The sequence below is a fragment of the Somniosus microcephalus genome, chromosome 18, assembly GCF_052327205.1.
Source record: "Somniosus microcephalus isolate GS21.2 chromosome 18, FLI_Smic_1.0, whole genome shotgun sequence".
In the NCBI taxonomy this organism is placed as follows: Eukaryota; Metazoa; Chordata; class Chondrichthyes; order Squaliformes; family Somniosidae; genus Somniosus; species Somniosus microcephalus.
The window spans coordinates 69,888,080-69,899,260 of record NC_141004.1 but is presented as its reverse complement, the minus strand read 5'-3'; the positions used below and the strand labels follow the sequence as shown (position 1 = coordinate 69,899,260).

Below are 11,181 nucleotides of genomic sequence, written 5' to 3'. Positions count from 1 at the left end.
GACAGAGGCCAGACTGGGCAGTGTCAGACAGAGGCCAGACTGGGCAGGGTCAGACAGAGGCCAGACTGGGCAGGGTCAGACAGAGTCTAGACTGGGCAACGTCAGACAGATTCTTGGCTGGGCAGGGTCAGAGAGTCTAGACTGGGCAGGATCAAAAGGGTCTAGACTGGGCAGGGTCAGACAGATTCTAGGCTGGGCAGGGTCAGACAGAGGGTAGGTTGGGCAGGGTCAGACAGAGGCCAGATGGGGCAGGGTCAGACAGAGTCTAGACTGGGCATGGTCAGATAGAGGCCAGACTGGGCAGTGTCAGACAGGGTCTAACTGGGCAGTGTCAAACAAAGGCCAGACTGGGGCACGGTCAGTCAGAGTCTAGACTGGGCAGGGTCAGACAGATTCTGGGCTGGGCAGGGTCAGACAGAGTCCAGTCTGGGCAGGGTCAGACAGAGGCCAGACGGGGCAGGGTCAGACAGGGTCTAGACTGTGCAGGATCAGACAGATTCTAGGCTGGGCAGGATCAGACAGAGGCTAGACTGGGCAAGGTCTGACAGAGTCCAGTCTGGGCAGAGTCTAGACTGGGCAGGGTGAGACAGAGTCTAGACTGGGCATGGTCAGAAAGGGTCTAGACTGGGCAGGGTCAGATAGAGGCCAGACTGGGCAGGGTGAGACCGGGTCTAGACTGGGCAGGGTTAGACAGAGTCTAGACTGGGCAGGGTCGGACAGAGTCTAGACTGGGCAGGGTCAGAGAGTCTAGACTGGGCAGGGTCAGACAGGCTCTAGACTGGGCAGGGTCAGCTAGAGGCCAGTCTTGGCAGGGCAGACAGGATCCACACTGCGCAGGGTCCAGAGGTCGAAACATGCTGCTGACGTCAGAGCCCGTGGTGACACGCGGTACATCAGTGAGGATGGCGTCATCACGCCCCGCTCCGACGTCGGACCCGGAAAAGTTTGTCTGGAATCCGGAAGTGAAGCGACTGGCTGAGGGCCGAGTGAATCTGACTTATGCCGGCACCTGAGCGGGGGACGGGGAGGCCCCGGGACCGCCACCGGCGTCAGCAAACAATCCGCCGATCAGTGAGGTGAGGTGGCACACCGGGGGGCGGGGGGAGGGAGAGAGGGATCAGAGAGAGAGAGAGAGCAATCAGAGAGAGAGAGAGGGATCAGAGAGAGAGAGCAATCAGAGAGAGAGAGAGAGATCAGAGAGAGAGAGAGAGCAATCAGAGAGAGAGAGATCAGAGAGAGAGAGCGATCAGAGAGAGAGGGATCAGAGAGAGAGAGAGAGCGATCAGAGAGAGAGAGGGATCAGAGAGAGGATAGATCTGTATTTTTATGTACAAACATGAATGTTTTTCGATGCTTTGGCAACATAAGATGTAACTTGTCATGCCAATAAAGCGATTTGAATTGAATTGAATTGAGAGAGAGAGAGAGGGATCAGAGAGAGAGATCAGAGAGAGAGAGAGAGCGATCAGAGAGAGAGAGAGCGATCAGAGAGCGAGAGAGGGATCAGAGAGAGAGATCAGAGAGAGAGAGAGCGAGGGATCAGAGAGAGAGAGAGCGAGGGATCAGAGAGAGAGAGCGAGGGATCAGAGAGAGAGAGCGAGGGATCAAACAGAGAGAGAGAGCGAGGGATCAGAGAGAGAGAGAGAGAGGGATCAGAGAGAGAGAGAGAGGGATCAGAGAGAGAGAGCGGGGGATCAGAGAGAGAGAGGGATCAGAGAGAGAGAGAGGGATCAGAGAGAGAGAGAGCGAGGGATCAGAGAGAGAGAGAGAAAGAGCGAGGGATCAGAGAGAGAGAGAGAGGGATCAGAGAGAGAGAGATCGAGGGATCAGAGAGAGAGAGAGAGAGGGATCAGAGAGAGAGAGAGAGCGAGGGATCAGAGAGAGAGCGAGGGATCAGAGAGAGAGAGAGGGATCAGAGAGAGAGAGAGAGGGATCAGAGAGAGAGAGAGGGATCAGAGAGAGAGAGAGGGATCAGAGAGAGAGAGAGAGCGAGGGATCAGAGAGAGAGAGAGAGAGCGAGGGATCAGAGAGAGAGAGCGAGGGATCAGAGAGAGAGAGAGAGAGCGAGGGATCAGAGACAGCGCGAGGGATCAGAGAGAGCGAGGGATCAGAGAGCGAGAGAGGGATCAGAGAGAGAGAGGGATCAGAGAGAGAGAGAGAGAGAGCGAGGGATCAGAGAGAGAGAGAGCGAGGGATCAGAGAGAGAGCGAGGGATCAGAGAGAGAGTGAGGGATCAGAGAGAGCGAGCGAGAGCGAGGGATCAGAGAGAGAGAGAGAGAGGAATCAGAGAGAGAGGGAAGGATCAGAGAGGAAGAGAGGGATGAGAGAGAGGGGGAGATCGGGGATCGATGGGAGAGAGAGAGAGATCGGGGATCGATGGGAGAGAGAGATAGATCGGGGATCGATGGGAGAGAGAGAGAGATCGGGGATCGATGGGAGAGAGAGAGAGATCGGGGATCGATGGGAGAGAGAGAGAGATCGGGGATCGATGGGAGTGAGAGAGATCGGGGATCGATGGGAGAGAGAGAGAGATCGGGGATCGATAGGAGAGAGAAAGAGATCGGGGATCGATGGGAGAGAGAGAGAGATCGGGGATTGATGGGAGAGAGAGAGATCGGGGATCGATGGGAGAGAGAGAGAGATTGGGGATCGATGGGAGAGAGAGATAGATCGGGGATCGATGGGAGAGAGAGAGAGATCGGGGATCGATGGGAGAGATAGAGATCGGGGATCGATGGGAGAGAGAGAGAGATCGGGGATCGATGGGAGAGAGAGAGATAGATCGGGGATCGATGGGAGAGAGAGAGAGATCGGGGATCGATGGGAGAGATAGAGATCGGGGATTGATGGGAGAGAGAGAGAGAGATCGGGGATCGATGGGAGAGAGAGAGATCGGGGATCGATGGGGGAGAGAGAGAGAGAGATCGGGGATCGATGGGAGAGATAGAGATCGGGAATCGATGGGAGAGAGAGAGAGAGATCGGGGATCGATGGGAGTGAGAGAGATCGGGGATCGATGGGAGAGAGAGAGAGATCGGGGATCGATAGGAGAGAGAAAGAGATCGGGGATCGATGGGAGAGAGAGAGAGATCGGGGATTGATGGGAGAGAGAGAGATCGGGGATCGATGGGAGAGAGAGAGAGATTGGGGATCGATGGGAGAGAGAGATAGATCGGGGATCGATGGGAGAGAGAGAGAGATCGGGGATCGATGGGAGAGATAGAGATCGGGGATCGATGGGAGAGAGAGAGAGAGATCGGGGATCGATGGGCGAGAGATCGGGGATCGATGGGAGAGAGAGAGAGATCGGGGATCGATGGGAGAGAGAGATCGGGGATCGATGGGAGAGAGAAAGAGATCGGGGATCGATGGGAGAGAGAGAGATTTCGAGGATCGATGGGAGAGAGAGAGAAATCGGGGATCGATGGGAGAGAGAGAGAGATCGGGGATCGATGGGAGAGAGAGAGAGATCGGGGATCGATGGGAGAGAGAGAGATCGGGGATCGATGGGAGAGAGAGAGAGATCGGGGATCGATGAGAGAGAGAGAGAGAGATCGTGGATCGATGGGAGAGAGAGAGATCGGGGATCGATGGGAGAGAGAGAGAGATCGGGGATCGATGGGAGAGAGAGAGATCGGGGATCGATGGGAGAGAGAGAGAGAGATCGGGGATCGATGGGAGAGAGAGAGAGATCGGGGATCGATGGGAGAGAGAGAGAGATCGGGGATCGATGGGAGAGAGAAAGAGAGAGATCGGGGATCGATGGGAGAGAGAGAGAGATCGGGGATCAATGGGAGAGAGAGATCGGGGATCGATGGGAGAGAGAGAGAGATCGGGGATCGATGGGAGAGAGAGAGAGAGATCGGGGATCGATGAGAGAGAGAGAGATCGGGGATCGATGGAGAGAGAGAAAGAGATCGGGGATCGATGGGAGAGAGAGAGAGATCGGGGATCGATGGGAGAGAGAGAGAGAGATCGGGGATCGATGGGAGAGAGAGAGAGATCGGGGATCGATGGGAGAGAGAGAGAGATCGGGGATCGATGGGAGAGAGAGATCGGGGATCGATGGGAGAGAGAGAGAGATCGGGGATCGATGGGAGAGAGAGAGAGATCGAGGATCGATGGGAGAGAGAGAGAGATCGAGGATCGATGGGAGAGAGAGAGAGATTGGGGATCGATGGGAGAGAGAGAGAGATCGGGGATCGATGGGAGAGAGAGATCGGGGATCGATGGGAGAGAGAGAGAGATCGGGGATCGATGGGAGAGAGAGAGATCGGGGATCGATGGGAGAGAGAGAGAGATCGGGGATCGATGGAAGAGAGAGAGATCGGGGATCGATGGGAGAGAGAGAGAGATCGGGGATCGATGGAAGAGAGAGAGATCGGGGATCGATGGGAGAGAGAGAGATCGGGGATCGATGGGAGAGAGAGAGAGATCGGGGATCGATGGGAGAGAGAGAGATCGGGGATCGATGGGAGAGAGAGAGAGATCGGGGATCGATGGGAGAGAGAGAGATCGGGGATCGATGGGAGAGAGAGAGAGATCGGGGATCGATGGGAGAGAGAGATCGGGGATCGATGGGAGAGAGAGAGATATCGGGGATCGATGGGAGAGAGAGAGATAGATCGGGGCTCGATGGGAGAGAGAGATCGGGGATCGATGGGAGAGAGAGATCGGGGATCGATGGGAGAGAGAGAGAGATCGGGGATCGATGGGAGAGAGAGAGATCGGGGATCGATGGGAGAGAGAGAGAGATCGGGGATCGATGGGAGAGAGAGAGAGATCGGGGATCGATGGGAGAGAGAGAGAGATCGGGGATCGATGGGAGAGAGAGAGATCGGGGATCGATGGGAGAGAGAGAGAGAGATCGGGGATCGATGGGAGAGAGAGAGATCGGGGATCGATGGGAGAGAGAGAGAGAGATCGGGGATCGATGGGCGGGAGAGAGAGATCGGGGATCGATGGGAGAGAGAGAGAGAGATCGGGGATCGATGGGAGAGAGAGAGATCGGGGATCGATCGGAGAGAGGAAGATCGGGGATCGATGGGAGAGAGAGAGATCGGGGATCGATGGGAGAGAGAGAGAGAGAGATCGGGGATCGATGGGAGGGAGAGAGAGATCGGGGATCGATGGGAGAGAGAGAGAGATCGGGGATCGATGGGAGAGAGAGAGAGATCGGGGATCGATGGGAGAGAGAGAGAGAGATCGGGGATCGATGGGAGAGAGAAAGATCGGGGATCGATGGGAGAGAGAGAGAGAGATCGGGGATCGATGGGCGGGAGAGAGAGATCGGGGATCGATGGGGGAGAGAGAGAGAGATCGGGGATCGATGGGAGAGAGAGAGATCGGGGATCGATGGGAGAGAGGAAGATCGGGGATCGATGGGAGAGACAGAGATCGGGGATCGATGGGAGAGAGAGAGAGAGATCGGGGATCGATGGGAGAGAGAGAGAGATCGGGGATCGATGGGAGAGAGAGAGAGATCGGGGATCGATGGGAGAGAGAGAGAGATCGGGGATCGATGGGAGAGAGAGAGATCGGGGATCGATGGGAGAGAGAGAGATCGGGGATCGATGGGAGAGAGAGAGAGATCGGGGATCGATGGGAGAGAGAGATCGGGGATCGATGGGAGAGAGAGAGATCGGGGATCGATGGGAGAGAGAGAGATCGGGGATAGATGGGAGAGAGAGAGAGATTGGGGATCGATTGGAGAGAGAGAGAGTTCGGGGATCGATGGGAGAGAGAGAGAGATCGGGGATCGATGGGAGAGAGAGAGAGATCGGGGATCGATGGGAGAGAGAGAGAGATCGGAGATCGATGGGAGAGAGAGAGATCGGGGATCGATGGGAGAGAGAGAGAGATCGGGGATCGATGGGAGAGAGAGAGAGATCGGGGATCGATGGGAGAGAGAAAGAGATCGGGGATCGATGGGAGAGAGAGAGAGATCGGGGATCGATGGGAGAGAGAGAGATCGGGGATCGATGGGAGAGAGAGAGAGATCGGGGATCGATGGGAGAGAGAGAGAGATCGGGGATCGATGGGAGAGAGAGATCGGGGATCGATGGGAGAGAGAGATCGGGGATCGATGGGAGAGAGAGAGAGATCGGGGATCGATGGGAGAGAGAGAGAGATCGGGGATCGATGGGAGAGAGAGAGAGATCGGGGATCGATGGGAGAGAGAGAGAGATCGGGGATCGATGGGAGAGAGAGAGATCGGGGATCGATGGGAGAGAGAGAGATCGGGGATCGATGGGAGAGAGAGAGAGATCGGGGATCGATGGGAGAGAGAGAGAGAGATCGGGGATCGATGGGAGAGAGAGAGAGATCGGGGATCGATGGGAGAGAGAGATCGGGGATCGATGGGAGAGAGAGATCGGGGATCGATGGGAGAGAGAGCGAGAGATCGGGGATCGATGGGAGAGAGAGAGAGATCGGGGATCGATGGAAGAGAGAGAGATCGGGGATCGATGGGAGAGAGAGAGAGATCGGAGATCGATGGGAGAGAGAGAGATCGAGGATCGATGGGAGAGAGAGAGAGATCGGAGATCGATGGGAGAGAGAGAGATCGGGGATCGATGGGAGAGAGTGAGATCGGGGATCGATGGGAGAGAGAGAGAGAGATCGGGGATCGATGGGAGAGAGAGAGAGATCGGGGATCGATGGGAGAGAGAGAGATCGAGGATCGATGGGAGAGAGAGAGAGATCGGAGATCGATGGGAGAGAGAGAGATCGGGGATCGATGGGAGAGAGTGAGAGATCGGGGATCGATGGGAGAGAGAGAGATCGGGGATCGATGGGAGAGAGAGCGAGAGATCGGGGATCGATGGGAGAGAGAGAGAGATCGGGGATCGATGGAAGAGAGAGAGATCGGGGATCGATGGGAGAGAGAGATCGGGGATCGATGGGAGAGAGAGAGAGATCGAGGATCGATGGAAGAGCGAGAGAGATCGGGGATCGATGGGAGAGAGAGAGAGATCGGGGATCGATGGGAGAGAGAGATCGGGGATCGATGGGAGAGAGTGAGAGATCGGAGATCGATGGGAGAGAGAGAGAGATCGGGGATCGATGGGAGAGAGAGAGAGATCGGGGATCGATGGGAGAGAGAGATCGGGGATCGATGGGAGAGAGTGAGAGATCGGAGATCGATGGGAGAGAGAGAGAGATCGGGGGTCGATGGGAGAGAGAGAGAGATCGGAGATCGATGGGAGAGAGTGAGAGATCGGAGATCGATGGGAGAGAGAGAGAGATCGGGGGTCGATGGGAGAGCGAGAGAGATCGGGGATCGATGGGAGAGAGAGAGAGATCGGGGATCGATGGGAGAGAGAGAGAGATCGGGGATCGATGGGAGAGAGAGAGATCGGGGATCGATGGGAGAGAGAGAGAGATCGGGGATCGATGGGAGAGAGAGAGAGATCGGAGATCGATGGAAGAGAGAGAGATCGGGGATCGATGGGAGAGAGAGAGAGATCGGGGATCGATGGGAGAGAGAGAGATCGGAGATCGATGGGAGAGAGAGAGAGATCGAGGATCGATGGGAGAGAGAGAGATCGGAGATCGATGGGAGAGAGAGAGAGATCGGGGGTCGATGGGAGGGAGAGAGATCGGGAATCGATGGGAGAGAGAGAGAGATCGGGAATCGATTGCATTTTGTTGGGCCTTTAACGTAGTAAAACCTCCCAAGGCACCTCACAGGAGCAGAATCGGACAAAATATTAGAAATGTGGCATGTGGGGGTGTTCTGAGATTGCAAGTGTGGTACCGCGTGAGGGTATTATGAAGGGAGCTTTACTCTGCAGCTGAGCGTGTCAATCCTACTGCAAATGCTTGACGCTGACAGTGAGCGGATGAAATGGCCAAGCCCTCAGCACGAACATCCCCGACCTTCATGTGCTGCTGTGTGTGGAGGGCTAGGATGCCAAGGTTTACGTCGTGGGGCTGGATGGAGAGTAAATGGGTGGGGTAGAATCCACGTCGGATAGATTGTACATGGTCTGTAAGAAGAGTAGATGTGACGGGGCCTCACCCTGTCCTTATGTTCTTACTTGCATCAGTTTGATGTTTTGCTCCAGCCTGCCCCAGGCCAAGCAGAAGGCTCCGTGTGCGGCGCCCATGCCTGTCCAGAGATCATCAAGTGAAGCATGTGGGGCCTCCAACAGTGCCGGCCAGAGAAATGATGTCGAACTAACCGAACTGCTGGAGGAGAAGGCTGAGCCCCAGGCTGGTGGAAATTCTGCAACTGTAAGTACTTGAGGCCTAAGGGGAGGGCAGAGAGAGAATTTCAAGGCTGCATTCTTGGTGTTTGGATGTCTCCAAACTGCAAGCATGAAATTGAGTTGACTTATAATTATCATCCCAAGGCTGACATTAGACTGCACCCTTGAACTCATTGCTGTTTATGATCAGAAACTATAAGCGTAGTGCTTTCTCGTTGAGGTTGGTCTGTGTATCGTTGGAGGAGAGTGACTGGGCGCTGGTGTCTCATTATAATATTTTTTTTGATATCGGTGACATCGTGGCCCTTGCCTAAGTAAGTGTTTCTACATTTACTCCACTTTATGGGACAGGGATCCCGATATGTCCCTCTCCCAGTTACCAAGTCCCCAGGCCTCTGTTTCTGAATCTGCCCCCTCCTTTACAGGAGAGATGTGGGATGCGCAGGAAAGGAGAAAGATTGGGGGCTGAGCTGGGAACAGGTGCTGAGCCATGCGCTGGCGCTCAGTGCGTCAGGTTGCACTGTTACATCACGACCATTGTTCCCTGTAAGCTGTGCTTTGTTCTGCGCAGCCTGTTTCTTTCAGTGCGCCGTCCCTTTATATTTCCGCGCTTGCGCGGTATTTACAGTGTAAAAGCCGATGAGCGGCCTGCGCGGGACCTTGCAGATTACTGCGCGGTTGCACAGCTTAAAGGGAACATTGATCACAACACAAGTATGGTGCGTTTGAACAGGCTTGGTGCACTTGGAAGGGCTAATGCGACAGGCGGTAGATCTGGCGCCAGTTCCCCAATCCTAGGAGAAACCATAAGGAAGTGGTGGATCTCCGCTGGTGTCGGCTAGGAGGAGCTGCCAGGGTTACACTGGCCTTTGCTGCTGACCCTCAGGGGTACTGTGAAACACTGTGTGACCCTTCCTTCCCACCCCATATTGAGTCACCCACCCTGTTCACTCTCCTCGTTTTAGCCAGCCTGGTTTGCTGAGGTTTTCCTGTGTCCTGCTGCTGTCTACTCATCATTGGCTCGCTCTAGAGACTTGAGCACAAAATCTAGGCTGACACTCCAGGGCAGTACTAAGGGATTGCTGCACTGTCGGAGGCGCCGTCATTCGGATGAGGTGTTAAACCGAGGCCCTGTCTGCCCTCTCAGGTGGATGTGATAGATCCCATGGCACTATTCAAAGAGCACGGGAATTCTCCCTGGTGTCCTGGCCAATATTTATCCCTCTACCAATATTGCTAAAAAGTAGATAATCTGGTCATTATCGCATTACTGTTTGTGGGAGCTTGCTGTGCGCAAATTGGCTGGCGCATTTCCTACATTACAGCAGTGACTACACTGTAAAGCGCTTTGGGATGTCCTGAGGTCGTGAAAGGTGATGCGCTATCAATTACTCATAAAAGACTGAGAGTTAAGAGAGTAACTAAAGGCTTTTATTAACAAAAGAATGAAGGTCTGCCTCGAGTGGTCGACCGGTCCAGAAATACAAAGGGCTGGGGAGCAGTCACCTTTATACTAGGACTTGTGGGAGGAGTCAGTCCAGGCATGTACACAGTGGAATACAAACAGTGGTTTACCACATTCACCCCTTGTTTAAAATTGAGTCCGGCGGGGTGAAGTGTATTAAAAGTTAGTGTATTGGAGTCTCTCCGGAGGTCTTGTCTGCCGCTGTGATCGGCGTGGCGACGGCAGGGGTAGTGGAGCTTCCGGCGTCGAGTCCTGCGTGGGCTGTGGCACAGGCGTGTCGTCCTCGTAGATGTCGAGCGGGTCGCGGGGCCCAGGCCTGCCGTCTGCTGGGGCTGGATATCAGATCGTGGGGGGGGGTGGTAGTGAGTAGTGGGTTACTGCGGCCCCCGAGGGTGCAAGGTCTCTTATGGAGACTGTGTCCTCCCGCCCGTCCGGGTATGCAATGTAAGCATACTGGGGGTTGGCGTGGAGGAGGTCGACCCTCTCGACCAGGGGGTCCGTTTTATGGGTCCTCACGTGCCTTCTCAGTAGGACCGGCCCTGGGGACGTCAGCCATGGCGGTAGCGATGTCCCCGATGTGGACTTCCTTGGGAAGACAAACATTTTCTCATGAGGGGTGGCGTTAGTGGCAGTGCAGAGCAGTGACCGAATAGAGTGGAGCGCATCGGGGAGCACATCCTGCCAGCGGGAGGTTGGAAGGCCCCTCGACTTTAAGGCTAGCAGGGCGGCCTTCCAAACTGTCGCATTTTCTCTTTCCACCTGTCCGTTCCCCCGGGGGTTGTAACTGGTGGTCCTGCTTGTGGCAATACCCCTAGTTAGCAGGTACTGACGGAGTTCGTCACTCATAAACAATGAGCCCCGGTCGCTATGGATATAGCTGGGGAAACCGAACAGGGTGAAGAGGTCGTTCAGACATTTAATGACCGTGGCACTGGTCATGTCCGGGCAGGGGATGGCGAACGGGAAACGGGAGTACTCATCAATAATATTGAGGAAGTACACATTGCGGTCGGAGGAGGGGAGAGGCCCTTTAAAATCAACGCTCAGGCGCTCGAAGGGGCGAGTGGCTTTTATCAGGTGGGCCCTGTCTGGTCTATAAAAGTGCGGTTTGCACTCAGCGCAGACTTGGCAGTTCCTGGTCATGGTCCTGACCTCCTCAATAGAGTAAGGCAGGTTGCGGGCCTTGATGAAATGGAAGAACCTGGTGACCCCTGGGTGGCAGAGGTCATTGTGGAGGGCCCGCAGTCTATCGATCTGCGCGTTTTCCGGCCAGGTAGTGCCTCCAAAGACGCACAGCCTCCACAATCGCCTGGGCCTCCTTCTCAACAGCGGAGTGTCTGGTCTCCGGGCCTTGGAGGGTTCGTGAAAAGAAGGCCACGGGTCTCCCCGCCTGATTGAGGACAAAGTCGGACGCGCGCTTTCCACCTGGAAGGGGATGGATTCGTCCACTGCGTGCATGGTGGCTTTGGCAATGTCTTCCTTGATACGGTGGAAGGCTAAGCG

General features: G+C 55.4%; 1 protein-coding gene across 2 annotated transcripts in view; it reads left to right on the top strand.

Moving 5' to 3' along the window:
- The first annotated feature begins 936 nt into the window (after positions 1-936).
- The window catches only part of LOC147105355 (adiponectin receptor protein 1-like), a 49,758-nt gene continuing 39,513 nt past the window's right edge, over positions 937-11,181 (top strand). The window contains exons 1-2 of one of the 2 annotated variants that reach the window (XM_086011638.1): positions 937-1,076; positions 8,070-8,238. In XM_086011638.1, coding sequence (XP_085867764.1) covers positions 1,000-1,076; positions 8,070-8,238 — 246 coding nt within the window. In that variant the 5' untranslated portion in view covers positions 937-999. Of the gene's footprint in view, positions 1,077-8,051; positions 8,239-11,181 lie in introns of both variants that reach the window. The other variant, XM_086011637.1, reaches the window with a different exon arrangement.